This window comes from Corvus kubaryi, unplaced genomic scaffold (genome assembly GCF_017639235.1).
Source record: "Corvus kubaryi isolate FWS band 111438036 unplaced genomic scaffold, C.kubaryi_AGA036_p1.0 65074, whole genome shotgun sequence".
NCBI classification, from domain to species: domain Eukaryota; kingdom Metazoa; phylum Chordata; class Aves; order Passeriformes; family Corvidae; genus Corvus; species Corvus kubaryi.
In genome coordinates, this window is record NW_024581745.1 from 1 (window position 1) to 16,042 (window position 16,042).

Here is a 16,042-nt window from a genome sequence, read left to right on the forward strand (position 1 = left end):
GGGGCGGCGCTGCCCGCGCCCTGCGGGGCCGGGCCGGACGGTGAGGGGCGGCGCGGGGGTCGGTGCGGTGCGGGACCGGGGACCGGCGCAGGGCGGGCCGGGCGTGCGGACGCTGCGGGAGCCGCTCCCGACTGCGCCGCCCGCAAACTTTCCAACGCCGCGGAGCCAGGCAGAAAAGGGGCGAGGCCGCGGCGCGGACGGACGGGCCCGCCCGCCAATGGGGACGCGCCTCCGCCGCGACCGAGTGGCCGCGCTGACCAATGGGGGGGCAAGGAAAGGGGCGGGCGCGGCGGGGCCGCCTCGGCCGCGGGGGAGGGGCGGTGCGCTGACAGCTGGGGCGGGATCGGCTGGGCTCGGCTCGGTTCGGCTGGGCTCGGCTCGGTTCGGCTGGGCTCGGCTCGGTTCGGCCTGGCGCGGCCCGGTTCGGCCTGGCGCGGCCCGGTTTGGCTCAGCCCAGCTTGGCGCAGATTGGCTCAGCTCAGCCCACCGCAACTTGGCGTGTTTTGGCTCAGCTCGGCTTTGCTCAGCCCAGCCCAGCTTCCTTCAGCCCAAGTCAGTTCAACCTGACTTGGCTCAGCCTGGCACAGATAAGCTGGGCTCGGCTTAGCTTGGCACAGCTGGGCTTGAGGGTCACCAGCCCCTGGACACACAGATTTGGTGGGGATAATGTCCCTCACACTCCTGTCACACCTCGGTGACCTGCAGCGCATGGGACCGAGTGGGGATGAAGCAGGGACAGAGGTGCATGTCCCACCTCAGCCATGTCCCTGCTGTGCCACCGCCCTGGGGCCAGCTGGGGACTCCTGTTTGTCCAGCAAATTTTTATCCGGTGGAAACCGGCAGGTAAATATTCCTGACCAGCTGATAAGGACCCGGTGTGAGGCCATGGGTTTGGCCTCCCAGCTGTGCCCTTGGGAGCCCCAGTTCTGCACAGAAGCACCAGGGAAGGGACCTCAGTGCTTGTGGAGCATCACTGGGTCAGGAGAGAGGTGGGAATGCTGACCCTGGAGCAGGGGGCCAGGGCAAGGTGCCAAGTAGCACCTCCAAAATGCACCCAAGACTGGCACATCCTACCACAGTCAGATATCACCACAGCACAGAGCATCTCCTGCTCATTCCAGTGTTCCCTGCCGGCGTGGGATGGGGCCCTGCTATGAGGAACAGACACATGGACCTTCCTGGATTTTTGGGACCAGGAAAAACCCGTCAGAGAGGAGGCGACGGCGTGGTCCCCTTGTGCCCGGCACTGTCCCGCTGTTTGATGTGGGACCCGGCCTCAGCGGCCCCGCCACGCCGGCTCCATGCTGTCATCCCAAGTAAATAAAGCCCAGCACAATTGCCTGCTTGTTTATTAATTTTTGCTTCATCAAAGGCAGCTTTAATCATCTCTCTCCCTCCCGCCAGGGCCACTCACAGCGCACACCGTGTGCCATGGATTGGGCACCAGTGACCCCAGTACATCCTCACCTGGCCCTGAGCCCACACGATGCTCCCAGGCTGAGAGCGGCCACCAGACCCCCACTCATCACCATTTTGGTATTTCCCACCTTTTCCTTGATCCTATAAATGCAGCATGACCCTACCCCAGGAAGAGATGATTTTCCCTCTGGAATTTACAGACCCTGCCACCCTCACCGCGGGTCCAGGGTTCACCTGGCACACGACTGCAGAAATCCTGCTCCTTGGAGAAGGGTGGATGATTTTCTCAACCAGCTCTTGCCCTTCCCTGATTCCCTTTCCTTCCTCCCTGCTTCCATCCCCAGTGTTGGATTACTCCCTGCCACACTGCTTGCTGAGGACCTGGTGTGCACTGCGCCCCACAGTTCCTACAGATGCCCAGCTTTTTTTTCCAGCAAAAAGCCCCTCTGCAGTTCCATGGACACCTCTGAGTGTTGTCCTCATGGTCCCTTCTCCATTTCCTCAGGTCATGGACCCCACAGACTAGAGGATCCCTCCAGGAGAGAAGGGGCTGCTCTTTCCCTAGTTCACGGGGCACTGTTCCCCCAAAAAAGGCCACGGTGTTGGCACAGAGCATGGAGCAGGAAGCAGGCCCTGCGTGTCCCATCTGCAGGCTGTGCCTGCCCCGTGGGCTGGGGGCCACGACCTGGCGCCACGCACGGCTCTGCCGGAGCCGGCAGCAGCTCGCGGGAAGTGGCTGGTGCCGGGGCTGGCTCCAGCCTCTCCAAAAATCCAGCTGAACGGGACAGGCTTCTCCACAAACCTGTCGGGCCGCATTCAGCCACATGGAGCCGGCGTTTGCCTGCTGCCGGCTGTCCGTGTGCCACGTTCGGTGGCTGCTGGAAGCTCACTGCCCATGATATTCCCTGCATGCCCCAGATGCTGGCACAGCCATAGCACTGAGGTCCCCAACATGTGCCATGGGAGTGGATGTCCCACCCCATCATCCCGCCATTGCCACCGCTGTGGGAATGACCAGTTGGGGCTGCCATGTGTAACACAGGTCTCTTCAACCCAGAGCCAGTTTTTGCTGGAGCAGTTTTCTTAAATGAGGGCAATTAAAACAATGGGAAAATGGAAAGTTTTTGTCAGGGAGCTGCAGTGGCAGAGGGGGAAGGTGCTGTGGTGAGTCAGCCTTCCAAAGAAGCCCCAGCGCCAGGTAAACAAGCTGCAAACCAGGAGGTGTTAGTCACTGGCTTGGGCTGCGCTGGCCCAGCCTGGGGAGGGCATCGGCAAAACCCTCCAGCTCTGGGAAAGGGTTCAGTGGCATCAAACCCCACCGGTGACAGGAGAGCAGCACCTGCTTCTGTCATGGTGTGGAGATCCCACCAGGACCATCCATTGGCTCTGCCCGCCAGGATGTCACCGGGATGTGACGTGCTCCGTGTGGCTGTGCCGTGTGGCTGTGCCATGTTTTTCTGGCTCTGATGCAGCACATTTTTTCACAGGGCCGGGTGCTGCCGGAGCAGGAGCAGGACAGCCGGGTGCTCCTCCCGGGTGGCCATCACTCCCCACAGGACCTTGGGCAAGTCATTTAATCCTTCTGTGCCGCCAGCTCGCCGTCATTACCGTGGAGCCAGACAGATGGATGCCCAGGGAAGAGGGCAGGAATCATGGCTCGAAGCTGGCAAGCCCTGGGATCCACACTGGATCCAGGCTTGGACTGAGTGGCGCCTGTGAGGGCTCCCCTCCTTGTGCCCTGCTCCAAGTGGAGTCCCAGTGTGGGATGCTGGATGCAGTCCCTGGCTGTGAAGGGATCCAGAGCCCCCCACAGCCCTGCCTGGGGAACATCTGGCTGGGGAAACACTGACCGAGGGAGGCTTGGATGCCCCTCGTGCCACCGTGTGTCTTACAGGGGTGAGACCCCCAGGCTGGAAATCCATATGGGGTGAAAAACACCCTCCTGGATGGAGAGAAAGGCTCCTAGGCTGCTCTGGGAACTGTCTCTGTGCCCTGCCCTGCCTGTGCCAAATTTTCGCAGAATCAGAGAGTGGTTTAAGTGGCAAGAGACCTTAAAGACCATCTTGTTCCACCCCTTGCCATGGGCAGGGACACCTTCCACTAGACCAGGTTGCTCCAAGCTCCATTCAAACCCAATTTTCCCACTGGGAGAAATAAAAGGGCCCAAATTATCCCCTGGATGAAATCCACAGCACTCAGCTGCAGCTGATGCAGCCCAAAGAGGAGGCTGCAGCTTCCATGGGGTGGAAAAGCCCACAAGGATGGTCCAGAGCAGGCTGCACACGCATGCAGAGGCTTGAGCTTGTCCCAGAAGCCACAATAAATCCTGTCCCACCAAGCAGAGCCTTCCTCTTGTCCAGAGATGCCAAATGTCTGCAAGTTCATACCTTTCTCCTAAAATTGATTAATTACACTGCTGGATGGGTTATCAGTAGCTGAGTCCCACGGCTGCTGCTGCAATGGGATCTCACTCTGCTTTAGCAGGAAAATCCATATCTTTCGTCCCCACCTGTATTTCCCCTCATTTTGGCTGCTGGGCAGGGCAGAGGGGATCCCCCTGTGAGGCTGCCTGCCCTGCCAACCCCGTCTCTCCTCAGCATCCCTGCCTAAAAACGTCACCCTGTGCAAAAGCCAGTGCTCTCAGCCTCCTCCATCACTCGCCCCCTTGGCCACCGCCCCGGAGCTGCCAGCGCAGCCGTCGGATGTCTGCTCTGCTGACTCCGTATAATGCAAGTTTTACAAATGAAATTGTCACATGGCCCTAAATTAAATACTTTGGAGAAACCCATTATAAAGCAGCAGCACAATTAGCTTTATCAGCCAGCCCAGAGTCATGCCAAAAACCAAAGCCGACTCACTTGACAGGAGCTGCCATCCATGAAACCAAGCTAACGACCTTAATTATATTTTTAGCTTCTAATTTTTGGCTGACAGTATCCTCAATTACCCAGCCCATAATTTGTGCAGGGATGGCGATCAGCCTCACCTGGCCTGTAATTCCCAGGATCAGCCCTTTTATCCCTTTCAAATATTAAATTGACTCCCACTGGCCAACCTCCAGTCCTCTGGAATTTCCCCAGGGTTTTAGTGTTAAAAATTAACAGCAGAGCTCCTGGGCAGGCTGCAAAGCCCTTCCCATGAGGGTCCTGCCAGGAAAACGCCTCTCCTGAGAGAATTCAGCGATGAGGACAAGGAGTTGTTCCCACCAGGTCAAAACTCCACGTAATCAGATCAGCTGTTCTGGCCAAAGATTGTTCTTTGACTCATCTCCCTTATCTGCCACCCACGCTTTACACCTCAGCTCACAGCCCTGGCACTGAACCCTCCTTTCCCTGCTCCTTCCCTACGCATTTCTAGGGCTTTTTGCTCATTTCCATGCCAGACCACAGCCAACCCAGGTCTTTTCCCATCTGGCCATCCTCGGTCTCCAGCTGGCTGCTGGGTTTGGGGAGCCAGCCCTGAGCACAGCCTGGGTTTTGGTAAAAGGCTTCCCTTTTCCTGATCTGTGCCAGGTTTTGGCAAGGAGGCTGTTGCAGCATCACCCTGATGATGCCTGGACCACTCAGGGCTCACCCATAGCCCTGGCACAGCCTCTGTGAGGGACAGACCCTCGGCACAGGGGCTGTCACAGTGCCCAGACACCGGTGCGTGCTGGGCATCCATGGATGATGCCCCACTGCAGCCCCGGGTGACAAGATGGTGACAGGATGAGGAGCAAAGGGAGGAATGGAGCAGTGCGGGGTGTACGGGGAGCCCTGAACCCACCAGGCTCTGGGGGCTGGTGCAAACGGAGGTGCCAGGGAGGGGCAGGAGCCAGCCTGGGGGGCTGGATCCCCACATGGAAGTGTCCCAGGCCAGGCTGGACAGGGCTTGGAGCAACCTGGGATAGTGGAAGGTGTCCCTGCCCCCGTCACGGGGTGGAACTGGATGAGCTTTAAGGTCCCTTCAACCCGAACCATTCCATACGTTGTTACCCCCCGCCTTGGCCCGTCTGGCGAAAACAGGGCTGGAGCGGGCGGTTTGGAGGATTTTCGGGCTGCGGAGGCAGCCAGAGCCCCGGGGCGCAGCGGGAGCCGGGCTGGGCTGGCCGAGGGTGCCATCTCCTGGGGACACATCCACACAGCCGGGCCCCGCCGGGCCCCGCCGGGCCCCGCCGCTCCGGGGCAGCAGCGGGGAGCAGGAGCTGCGCGCCGAGGCTCCCCGGCCCCGGGGGGCCAGCCCGGGCGGATGGGGACGCGGCCACAGGCACACGGTGATGGCTCTTCACGAGTGGGATCGCCCCGGCGTGGCCGCGGCTCTGCAGCCTCGCAGGGTCCCCAGGGCCGCGCACCCAAAGCCAGGCGGCGGCGGCGGTGGGCGCTGTGCGGCCGCAGCCCTGGGGTTCAGCCTGCGGTGACTCTGTGGTTTGCCAGGCGGACGCCCAGGCAGGGGACAGGCACATCCTGGCCCCAGCGCCTCCGCAGGGAATTGGGGTGACAGAAATGAGCCCTCGGCAGCCGCGCTCGGAGCCGTCTGCGCTCAGCCCGGCTCCGCAGTTGGCAGTTTCGACCCAAAAGGGCTCCCCTGCCCCTTCCTCCCACTGGCGCCATGAAGATTTTTTGCCTTTTCTTTTGTACCCCTGTTACACCTTTTTACAGCTTCTGTATTCTTAGTGCTTTTTGCCTACATTCTTGGACTTGTTTGTTAAGTTAGGAGACTAAACATTTTAGAAGCTTCATAGGGAGGGGTTAGTGTGCCCCAGACCCCAAGGTCCTCTCCAGAACACATTCTGTAAACTAAGATAGAACCATCCAGGGGAAAGTTCCTTGGGAAGGGGGGCTCATTCAAGCCTCTCATTGGGGAATTTTGGATAGATATGCTAATTAGTAAGACCTATAATGTTATACCAGGTCTTTTGGGGGTGTGCATTGCGGGGGCATTGTGGGGGGCATTTCAGTACATTCAACCTAGATGTAGTGCACCTGAAGATCCTTAAAATAAATACCAAAGTAAAATCCCCTTTTCCCTTCTAACCGTGTTAATTTTAAGACCAAGAAAAGGCATCACCACCAAGGCCCCTTTCCTCAGGTCCTAAAGGGAACACATGTATGAGCAAATGTCCTGGCCAAGGCTCAGGGACTGCACAAAGCAGATGGGCTGAGGGGAGGAAAATATCCCAGGAAAGCCGCTCAAGGGGAAGGCAAAGCACCCCCTAAAGGTTTTCAGAGCCAAACATTATCCACCCTGTCTGCCTGTTACCTGCAGCTCTCCTTGCAGCAAGGCCACTGGGGCAAGAGTCCAGCAGAAAAATAGATTTTATTGTCAGGACAAAGCTGGGCTCTGTCACCCAAATAGAGCATGGCACCTCTGGAGCTAGGTGCAGATGGGCACTGAAGGATGCAAAACTATATGGGGGGGATGCAGATGGATGCAAAGCCATGCAGAGGGATGGATTGCACTGGGAGGATGTGTGGGGAGCTGCTGGTTGATGCTCTGGGGAACCAGTGAACACAGCAAAGGAAGGGTTTGATCCAGAAATCCAGAACAGGGGGCTGGTGGCAGCTGCCAAAACCACAGGAACAACCCCAGGCAGGGCAGGGTGGCAGCCACTGCCTTGGCTGTGAGACAGGAGCTCACGGGGGACCACGTCTGGAGGTGTTGGAGAGGCACAGAGCATCCTTGGAAGCTGTCAGAGGGGTGATGAGGTTTGGGGCACAGAGGGTGAGGCCACACAGCCAAGGAAATCGGGCTCCAATGCACACAGCCCCAGAATTTTACAGCTGAAACCACACTGCCTGATCCCTGCTCAGCGAGGAGGGACAAACCACCCCCAAGTGCTTCTCACTTCCCTCTTGAGGGTTCAGCAGGGTGGAAACTGCAAGTCTCTGGTGCTATTTACAGAGGTGAGTTTCCCCTGCAAAACCCCAAGAGCCAGAGGGCTGGGGCCATCTCTCCAGGGCCATCGCTCCACTCTGCCACACTCAAGAGCTCTGGCAATGCCAAAATCATGATTTCCTTCCCAACGGGAGCCTCAAGCACAGCACTGATCCCATCCTTTGTACCAGATACACGACACGGCACAGTGCTGCAGTTGCAGTGTCCCTGTGGCCATGGTGCCTCCTCTCCTGGTCTTTGAACCAAGCCCTGTGGTCCATTGGATGGTACCAGTGCTGCTTCCCTCTCTCCTTCAGGATCTGGGATGTGATGGGCCACATCCAATCACAAGATTCTGGGTTCCTCTGCTTTGGGCTCTGCTCCCCATGATCAGGATCAGCCTCCAGTATCCCTGCAATGGACACAGTAACAAAACATCCTCTGGTCTCTCCATTCCAGCTCCACATGGCAAGCACGAAACAGGAGTTTTTGAACCAAACAGAAAAACCCTTGACGCTGCTCCACTGAGGTTTTTAGTATCAGGTATTGCTGCTTCCTTCCTCCTTCAGCTGTTTCTGCAGAAAGGTCCCTCTGGACTGAGCTGAGTCACTGTTTTGCCATGCTCCCAGCACCTCGTGCCTCTTCCTGGCACCATGGCCACAGCCATGCCCAGCATCTCTGCAGGAAACAGGGAGAAACCTCTGGAAGCTGCCAGCAGCTCAGAGGTGGCTCTTTCCCTCTGTGAAAACAAGCTGTGTTATGACTGTGCTATTAATGTGTTATTAATGCTTCGTGCCCCGAGCCCAGCCGGGACTCAGTCACCCACGCAGGACATAGCACAGCCCTCCTGCCTCCCAGACATGGATGCACCAGAGAAAGTCAGTGTTTAAGGCACCTTATTGCGCTCCACGAGAGGTTCTATGAGTTGTGAGCAGGAGACAGGACAGCGGCTTGTGCCGACCGTCCTGAGAACAGGGAAAGGATGGGTGCTCTGAGTGATGCTTGGTCCTGGCAGCTGGTTCCAGTACAGAGTGAAACATCTTTCTCTGCAGAAGAAAACATCCCACTGGCACAGGCTGCCCAGAGCAGTGGTGGAATCACCATCCCTGGAGGGATTTAAAAGGCGTTTAGGTGTGGCACTTGGGGACGTGGTTCAGCAGTGAACATGGCAGTGCTGCAGGAATGGTTGGACTCAAAGATCTTAGAGGGCTTGTCCAACCTTTACGATTCTGGGATTCTGCTGCAGTCCTGTGATGCAAGGGCAGGTGCTGCAGAGCCTCCACTCCAGCAAGAACCTCTCAAACGTGGCCGCCTTGCCCAGGACACCTGTCCCTGGTCCCGGTGATACATCACCCTGCAGTGTCCCTCCCACCCTGTCCCCAGCAGCCCAGGGACCCATGAGCCAATGCAAGGTGCTGAGTGTGCAGCTGATTTGCATAGAAGGGACAAGGGGAAACCCCAGGAAATGCACAGCTCAGGCATTAATCAAATCTCTCTCTAATAATAAACCCCTGAGCCATGCAGGGGCTCGGGGCCACAGCTCGTGGGGCCATGGCAGGAGCCGAGGGGGAGTAGACACCGACGGAGAGTCAGACGTGAGTTACCCCATGGAGAGGCTGCAGGGGGAGATGGGGTGAGGGGCTTGTCTGTGCAAGGGCTTGGGGCTTGGTCACTCTCCCAGTGCCAGCAGGGAGTGGAGGGTCTGCTCAGGGCTCCCATCCTGCTGCTGGTGGTCAGTGCTGTGGGACTGGAGAGGGAATTACAGAATGGTGTGGGTTGGTAGGGAGCTTAATTCTCATCCAGTTCCAACCCCCTGCCATGGGCAGAGACACCTTCCACTATCCCAGGTTGCTCCAAGCCTCATCCAACCTGGCCTTGGACACTTCCCGGGATGAGGCAGCCACAGCTTCCCTGGGCACCCTGTGCCAGGGCCTCCCCACCCTCACACGAGAGGATTTTTTCCTGATAACTAATCTAAATCTACCCTCCTCCAGCTTAAAACCATCCTCCCTTGTCCTATGGTCACTTAAGCTTGGTGTGAGGGGTCAGTGGGGGAATTCGGGGTGCTGGTCCTGGTGGGTGAGAGGCAGAGGAAGACTCACCTGTTTCTGCTGGAAAACCCTCGGCTGGGAAGTCCGGCTGCCCTGTGCTGGGAGCACCACACGTACCTTGAGCTCCCCGAGGAGGGGAGGATCTGGCCTAGATGAGGCCAAACATTTCCTTGGACGTGCCCTCACAGCATCAGGGAAGGAGGTCCCTAGGCTGCAGCCTTGGCTTTAACACAGCCCCAGATCTCTGCTTCCCATACAATTATCCCATGGGAAACCCCACCCTGGTCAAGGATGGCTCAGCTCCCTGCCACCCCCAGGGCTTGCAGTAACCCCCAGGGGCTTCCTGCCCCCCTCGGGGGGCTTCTCTGGGTACAAAGATTCTTCCAAGAGCGTTTGAGGAGAGTGATGGCCTGAGCCTCGCTCTGCCCTGGGGATGTCTCCAGTCAGCTCGACAGAAAGTAATTATTTAATTTTACAGCAATGTTCATTGAACAACTGGGAGTGTCAGGCCAGCATCCCAGTGCAGAGAGGATTTTTCCCCGGGAATGGGAGAGTTTCACATGTGCTGCCCCAGGTAGGACCCAGCCCATCCTCAGCCCCTCTGCAGGGAAGGTGCTGGGTGGGCAGTGGCACGACCAACGTGCAAAGTACCCAATCTCTGCACACTCCCAAGTCCTGGAGAGAGAGGAGAGATCCTGGCAGAGTGCAGGGGATATTCTGGATAAAAATCAAGGGTTTGGCTTTGCCAAAGCAGCAGCTCAGCCTTTGGGCACACAGAGGCCGGCGCTGCGGCTTCGGGGAGTTTTAAACCTTTGGTTCCCGTCAGCACCAGCATCTCCCACCCGTGCAGGAAACAGCTGCGGCTCCAGGCACGGCTCTGGGGAGGGATGTGGCTCCCGGGAGCCTTCTCAGGCAGCAAAGGGCACGTTTCCACCATGGCCACCCTCGTGCTGGGTTACAGCCTCCTGCAGCTGCTCCGTCGCGCTGGCCGCAGACACCACGTGTGGCACAACACAGGAGCTCTTATTAGCCAGCTAATTCTTCAAACTGTAGCTTTGGAGCAGATTTTTGTGCTGCTGAGGACTGCTCCTGTGCACACGGGCACTGGGAGCGCCGGGGCAGCAGAGGATGGGACAAGCAGCCCATGACAGGGACAAGAGCACGTCCACCTCCAGCTGGCACTGGTTAAACTGGTGCCTGAAGTCTCCCGGGGAGATTTCCCTCCTTCTGTTGCTTTGACGTGTCTTATACATCAGCTCGGGTTTCACTATGACACCAGAACACCCAAGAGAAATGTCAGGAATGACACACAAGGTCGTGTTTCTGGTATTTTCAGAAAAGACTGTAAAGACAGGACTGGTCCCCGGTGCTTGTGCTCCCACTGGCAGGTGCAGGGATGCCCTCGGGGCACCTCTAAGCCAGGGTGGGCTCCCCGTGTGTCCCCTGAGAGTGGCACAGGACACACACACAGTTTGAAGAGCAGATTTGGCCCTGGGCTCTTGCCCAAGCCTGGGAACAGAGGGGGCTGAGGCACAGCTGGGATCTCCCTGCAAGGGGTCCCAGCCCTAGAAAGGGATGAGGCGGCTGCAGAGCAGCCCCGTGGTGGCCACCCCGTACCTACCTGTGCCTCTGCTCTGCAGCCATGGATGGGACACGTGTGGGGCAGGATGCCATGAACAACTGCACCGACCAGGAGTACTGGGACACCCTCGTTTCCCAGTGCATCCCCTGCAGCCTCGTGTGCAGCCAGCGCCCGGCCAGGAGGTGTGATGCTGTGTGTGGTGAGTGCTGGGGTGTCCCTGGACGGAAGAGTCAGGGATGGGGCAAAGCTGGGAGGGAGGATCAGACCCCGGGATGAGCCCAAGGGCAGGCTCTGAGCCAGCTCAGCTTTGCAGAGCTTCAAGCAAAAAACACAGGGGGATTCCTGACAGCTTCCCATGGATAGGCTGGGGCTGGGAACAGCTCAGGAGCGAGACCAGGATCAAGCGCTTGCATCTCTGCAGTGCTCCCTTCTGGGGTCACAGGGCTACACCAGCACTCACGTCCCCTATTGGGGCCACCCCACCCTCCAAAGGCAGGGCTGGGGAGCCACCACGTTCAGTGGATGTGGGTAATGATAAACCCCCGACGTGGGACAGGCACTGAGATGTCCTGAAAACAGGTGGGGAAAAGGAAAAGGAAGAGAGAAACTTTGCACCCAAACCCCGTGCCAGTGCCCTGCCATGAGTCACAGGCTGAGGTTGACTTAACGCCGTCCCAGGGTTCATTCAGTAGCCACAAGGGAACATCTCCTCGTTGAGGACAGGCGATGCCATTCCTGGCATCCCGAGCTGCTGCTGAGGCAGGTTTTGGTGTGTCGCAAAGAGCCGTGCAAGCCCCAGGGCGGCAGCAGCAGCTCTGAGAGCAGCAGCCAGGAGCTCCCAGGTGAGTACAGCTGCCTCTGGCTGGCAGAGACCGTCCCCTCCCTGAGCAGCTGCCAGCAGATGCCTTTTCCCAGCTCTCCAGCCAAACGCCACCCCAAATCCCGTGGATCTGTCATCCTGCCAGCCCTGCAGAGGCTGTCAGTGCCTACAGCAGTGGGCAGGTCTCACCCTGTGCCTGTCAGAGCAGAGAGCTGGGCTCATCCTCTCATGAATCCGGGCGCTGGGGTGGTGGAGGGATGTGCTGAGGACACCGTGTTCATCTCCCTCACCTCCCGCAGAGTCCATGGATTGCAACAAGAGACCCGGATTTTACTACGATGATCTTGTGAAGAACTGCATCGAGTGCAGCTCGGTGTGTGGGCAGCACCCCAAGGAATGCGCCCTGTCCTGCGAGCGTGAGTTGGGGAAGGGCCACCAAACCCAACCCCTTCGTCCCAGGGGCCTGCACTTTTGAAGGCTGCCATTTCACTGGGGCTGGGGAAAAGCAGCCAGGGCATCTCTTTCCCATTTTCTCCATCCTAGAGTGGCTTTTCCCTGTTGTGTGCTGGTGTTTTACAGGTTGGGCAGCTCCCCCAGCCAGGGCAGAATTGGCAGCTGTGGATCCCACCTGGCTGAGCTGCCCCCAGCCCTCGGGGAGGGGGAATACAAGGGGACAGGTAGATCCTCAAGATCTACAAGTCCTACACTGGGGTTGAGACGATCCCTGGAGATAGGGGAGGGTGTGAATGGGGTGTGGGAAGGGATCTCCTCTACCTCACCACGGAAGAGAAGTGCAGGTGAACAGAGGGGATACAGAGCTGCTGTGAAATTCTTTCCCAGGGGAGGGCACAGGTGCTATCAGCTCTTTCCCTATCAGAAAGCCACCCCGGAGGTGTCTGAGCTCCCCCATCTCTCCTGCCCCACAGCCACCCCTCCGGGGCCGGTGGCCGTGCTGGAGCAGAAGGCGTGTGCGGAGCAGGACCCGTGGCTGGTGCTGTACCTGCTGCTGGGGCTCTGCCTCTGCACCCTCATCTGCTCCCTGCTCCTGGGCTGGACTCACCTGCGCAGGAAGGGAGAGGGGGTCTCCTGCCAAGCCAGCGCTGGGACCTGCCACTGCAAGGAGGACCCTGCCAAAGGTGGGTGCTGGCAGCACTGGGGGCACTGGGAGAGGGTGGGGAGCTTGTGGGGGGCAGGCTCATGCTGGCAGGCACTGCTGGAGGGGCAGAAAGCAAAGCCAGGTCTGAACAGGGGAGGGAGGAAAAGCAAAGACAATGATGTGGTTCAGTCTGAGCCTGGAAGAGGGGCAGGACTGGACCCTTGTGCCCGATTCTCCACCATAACCCCCTCCTCAGTCACTCCTTGCAAAGCCCCAGGCACAGCTTCCCGCTGCCAGGCAAGGCTCTATAGCCAGCACCTCTCCAGTCTCCATCCAGAGGCTGAGGGGCAAAAAGCCAATCCTCCTCCAAAATAAACACCTGTCCCAGAAAACCCCTGTTTTAGTTCTGGAGCCGGATGAGCTTCACAAGTCCATGTGTTAAGAAGAAAAGGAGAAAGGATAATGTGGAGAAATTCAACATGGAAAAGGTGTTTTTATTCTTCCTCCTTTTATTCTCTCCTGCCTTTCCAAAGAAAAATTGCCTACTTACCTATTTCTGCACACACATCACACACATCCTTGTTTACATACATCCACCTCAAAGCCATGAATATCAAAAATCACAGAGGAAGAGCCCATGAGCCAATGTCACACCTGGAGTCACTCCCAGGACTGTCACTCAAGCCATTCCTGTCTGCTTTGCTGAAGGACATGGGGATCAAAGGGTCATTTTTAAGGGAAGCCACCAGGTTTGGAGAGATTTTCTGGGTGTTCTAGGTGATGCAGCAAATCCATGCTGGGAGCTGGATGTCCTCTCCTGTTCCAGGACCAGCTTTTCACAGGCTCTAGTGCAGCACTTCAGAGCATTCCTCAGGTAAAAGCTGCTCTAAACCCCCTCAGCTGCCGCACTGTTTATTTGCAGATCGGCTGGTGGAAGCTGGCAGCGTTGGTGATGGATTCACCAGCATCAGAATCCCAGAGCCAGTGGAAACCTGTGGCTTCTGCTTCCTTGGACACAGCTCTGCTGTACAAGAGACCAAGTCCTGCCACAGCACCTCCTGTCAAGCTGGGGAAAGGGCTGCTCCCTCCTTCACCGGCATCTGCAGCACGGGAAGCGCTGGGGCCATTCCCAGCCCTGACGATGGCCACTTCAAAATCATCTGTTCTCCTTCCCAGGAGAAGACACCCATGGTGTGACCACAGTGGATGTTCCAGCACGGGATCACAATTGAGGGATGCTCCCTCTGCCTCCAAACCAAAGCTGCTTCACCCTCTTGTTGCCAGTGACTGGAACAGCCTCTACCCAGCCCCGGCTGTGCCAAGGGCTGTAGGATACAGACAGGGCTGGAGGTTGCACAGAGCTGTTTGCTTCCACTCAGGAAATTAAATTCCCATTGTTCTTGTGCACTCCCAGTGAAAGAAGTCTCCTCCCATGTAGCAGCATCTGACTTCATCCTCCAACTTGACCTCAGTGCATCCCAGCCATCGGGGATGTCTCATGGGGGCTTTTCATCCTGGTTCCACCCCCAGCATCCCTGCAAAGGAACAGGCTGTGGTGCCTGCTGCTCACTGGTCCCCATGGAGAGCTCACCTCTCCCTGCTTGGAGATTCCATTGCATGCCAGAACAAGTTGCAGCAGCTCTGTAAACATCTCAAACATGGAACTGGACCCAAGGATTCACTGGTGAAACTTGTAAGGACCCAGTGTGGGAAGCTCCACTGTCAGCTTCCAGCACAGCCAGGGGTGATGGTGAGGCTTTGCCTCATGACAGGGCATGATGCTGCACACAAGGAGCTGGGACAGGCACCAAAATCCTCAATGGAATTGGGTTTAAATATGAAAACTCATCCAAGGCTGCGATCTTTCTACAAAACTGGATTTATGTATATCTGACCTGGGTTATCCTGAAGAGCTGGTAAAAGTGAGGAATCAGCTGGAGATAAAGCTGCTTTGAGAGTATATTTTTATCTGACCTGGCTTTGAAAGCTACCATGGAAAAATAGGGGTTTCAATGTGTAACTTGAGGTTCTCATTTCCACTAAAGGAGACTGTAGGAATTTTTTGTTTGGTAAGGAATTGCTCCTGGTAGGAGCCCATCCCCTCTACTGTCTCAGACTAGAGCTTCAAACTTGGAAGAATAAACATAAGTCAATACATGCACAAATTTGTGCTGGGAAAGCAGACAGCTGGAGAAAACACAAGCAGAGTTCTAACAGATTCTGTCCCTTCTACATTATATATCTCTTTAAATGTAAATACTTTCTTATCATTAAAAGGCATCATCTGGGAGGTTGAGCCTCTCACTCTGGTCACCTCCCACTCTTCCAGCTTCCACAGTGGATGGGTCTCCCAACTTCCAAACCTTCCCTACATCCCAGTAAACCTGGGGACCCTCTTGGCCTCCCCTCTCACATCAACAGCTTCCCCTCCACCTCCACAGCAGCATCTTCCATGGCCTCTGCTCCCTCCTGTGGAATGTGCTCCAATGCCCTCTGGTCTCCTGCTGTCAGTTCCTGTGGTCTCCAGTGGTCTCCTGTGGAGACCAGTTCCTGTGGTCTCCTGCCCCACAGCCTCAGCTCCCACAGTCTCCAACACCATGGCCCCAAATCCTGTGACATCACTGGCAACCCAATTCCTCTAGACCTCCAAAAGTCTTTCAGCCCCAGAATTCACTTTGGCCTCCACCCCTGCTCAGCCTCAGCTCTTCCTCATTCTGCACCCTGGCACAGCTTAATCTCTCCCTCAGCTTCCCCGCTCTCTCGGTTGCTGTTCCAGCTCAGCTTCTTTCTTGTCCTCCCACCATCTCCTGCTCTGCCATTCATCTCCTACATCCTTCAGCCTCCCTTTGCATTCTTGCTCTGCTCCTGCTCTGTTCTCAGGCTCCTGTTCATGCTCAGACCTCCAAAGCCCCTTGGCTTCTCCTCACCCTCCTCTCCTGCTCCATCTCCTGCTTCCTCTGCCTTCCTACAACACTGGGTTCCCCACCCTCACTGGGGCTCTGATCCCCCTCAGGTGGGGCCCCCCAGCACCGTCAGCCCCACTTCTTTTCCTGCTCTGGGTTTCCCTTCCCAGAAACATGCTCAGACTCTGCAGGGAGAATCCCAGAATAGTTTGGGTTGGAAGTGATCTCAAAAAATCATCACATTCCAATCCCCTGCCATGGGCAGGGACACCTTCCACTGGACCAGGTTGGTCCAAGCCCCGTCCAACCTGGCCTTGG

At 57.2% G+C, this 16,042-nt stretch overlaps 1 protein-coding gene across 3 annotated transcripts; it reads left to right on the forward strand.

The window, feature by feature from the left end:
• The first annotated feature begins 6 nt into the window (after positions 1 to 6).
• On the forward strand, positions 7 to 15,134 carry LOC121672991 (tumor necrosis factor receptor superfamily member 13B-like). 3 transcript variants are annotated; one of them, XM_042045979.1, is made up of 5 exons: positions 7 to 40; positions 10,964 to 11,104; positions 12,025 to 12,141; positions 12,652 to 12,861; positions 13,744 to 15,134. In XM_042045979.1, exons 2-5 carry the CDS (start codon positions 10,966 to 10,968, stop codon positions 14,016 to 14,018), a joined length of 741 nt encoding a protein of 246 aa, XP_041901913.1. In that variant the 5' UTR covers positions 7 to 40; positions 10,964 to 10,965; the 3' UTR covers positions 14,019 to 15,134. The 3 variants fall into 3 exon arrangements, with proteins under 3 accessions (XP_041901913.1, XP_041901912.1, XP_041901914.1); XM_042045978.1 differs by lacking the exon at positions 7 to 40 and adding an exon at positions 8,423 to 8,867; XM_042045980.1 differs by lacking the exons at positions 7 to 40; positions 10,964 to 11,104 and adding an exon at positions 11,111 to 11,747.
• The last annotated feature ends 908 nt before the right edge of the window (positions 15,135 to 16,042 follow it).

Bases quoted from the DNA above. Each gene is read 5' to 3' on its own strand.
- LOC121672991 (XM_042045979.1), top strand. From the start codon at position 10,966: ATGGATGGGACACGTGTGGGGCAGGATGCCATGAACAACTGCACCGAC. The intron at 11,105-12,024 runs GTGAGTGCTGGG...CACCTCCCGCAG, and splicing joins GAGGTGTGATGCTGTGTGTG to AGTCCATGGATTGCAACAAG. The intron at 12,862-13,743 runs GTGGGTGCTGGC...GTTTATTTGCAG, and splicing joins CAAGGAGGACCCTGCCAAAG to ATCGGCTGGTGGAAGCTGGC.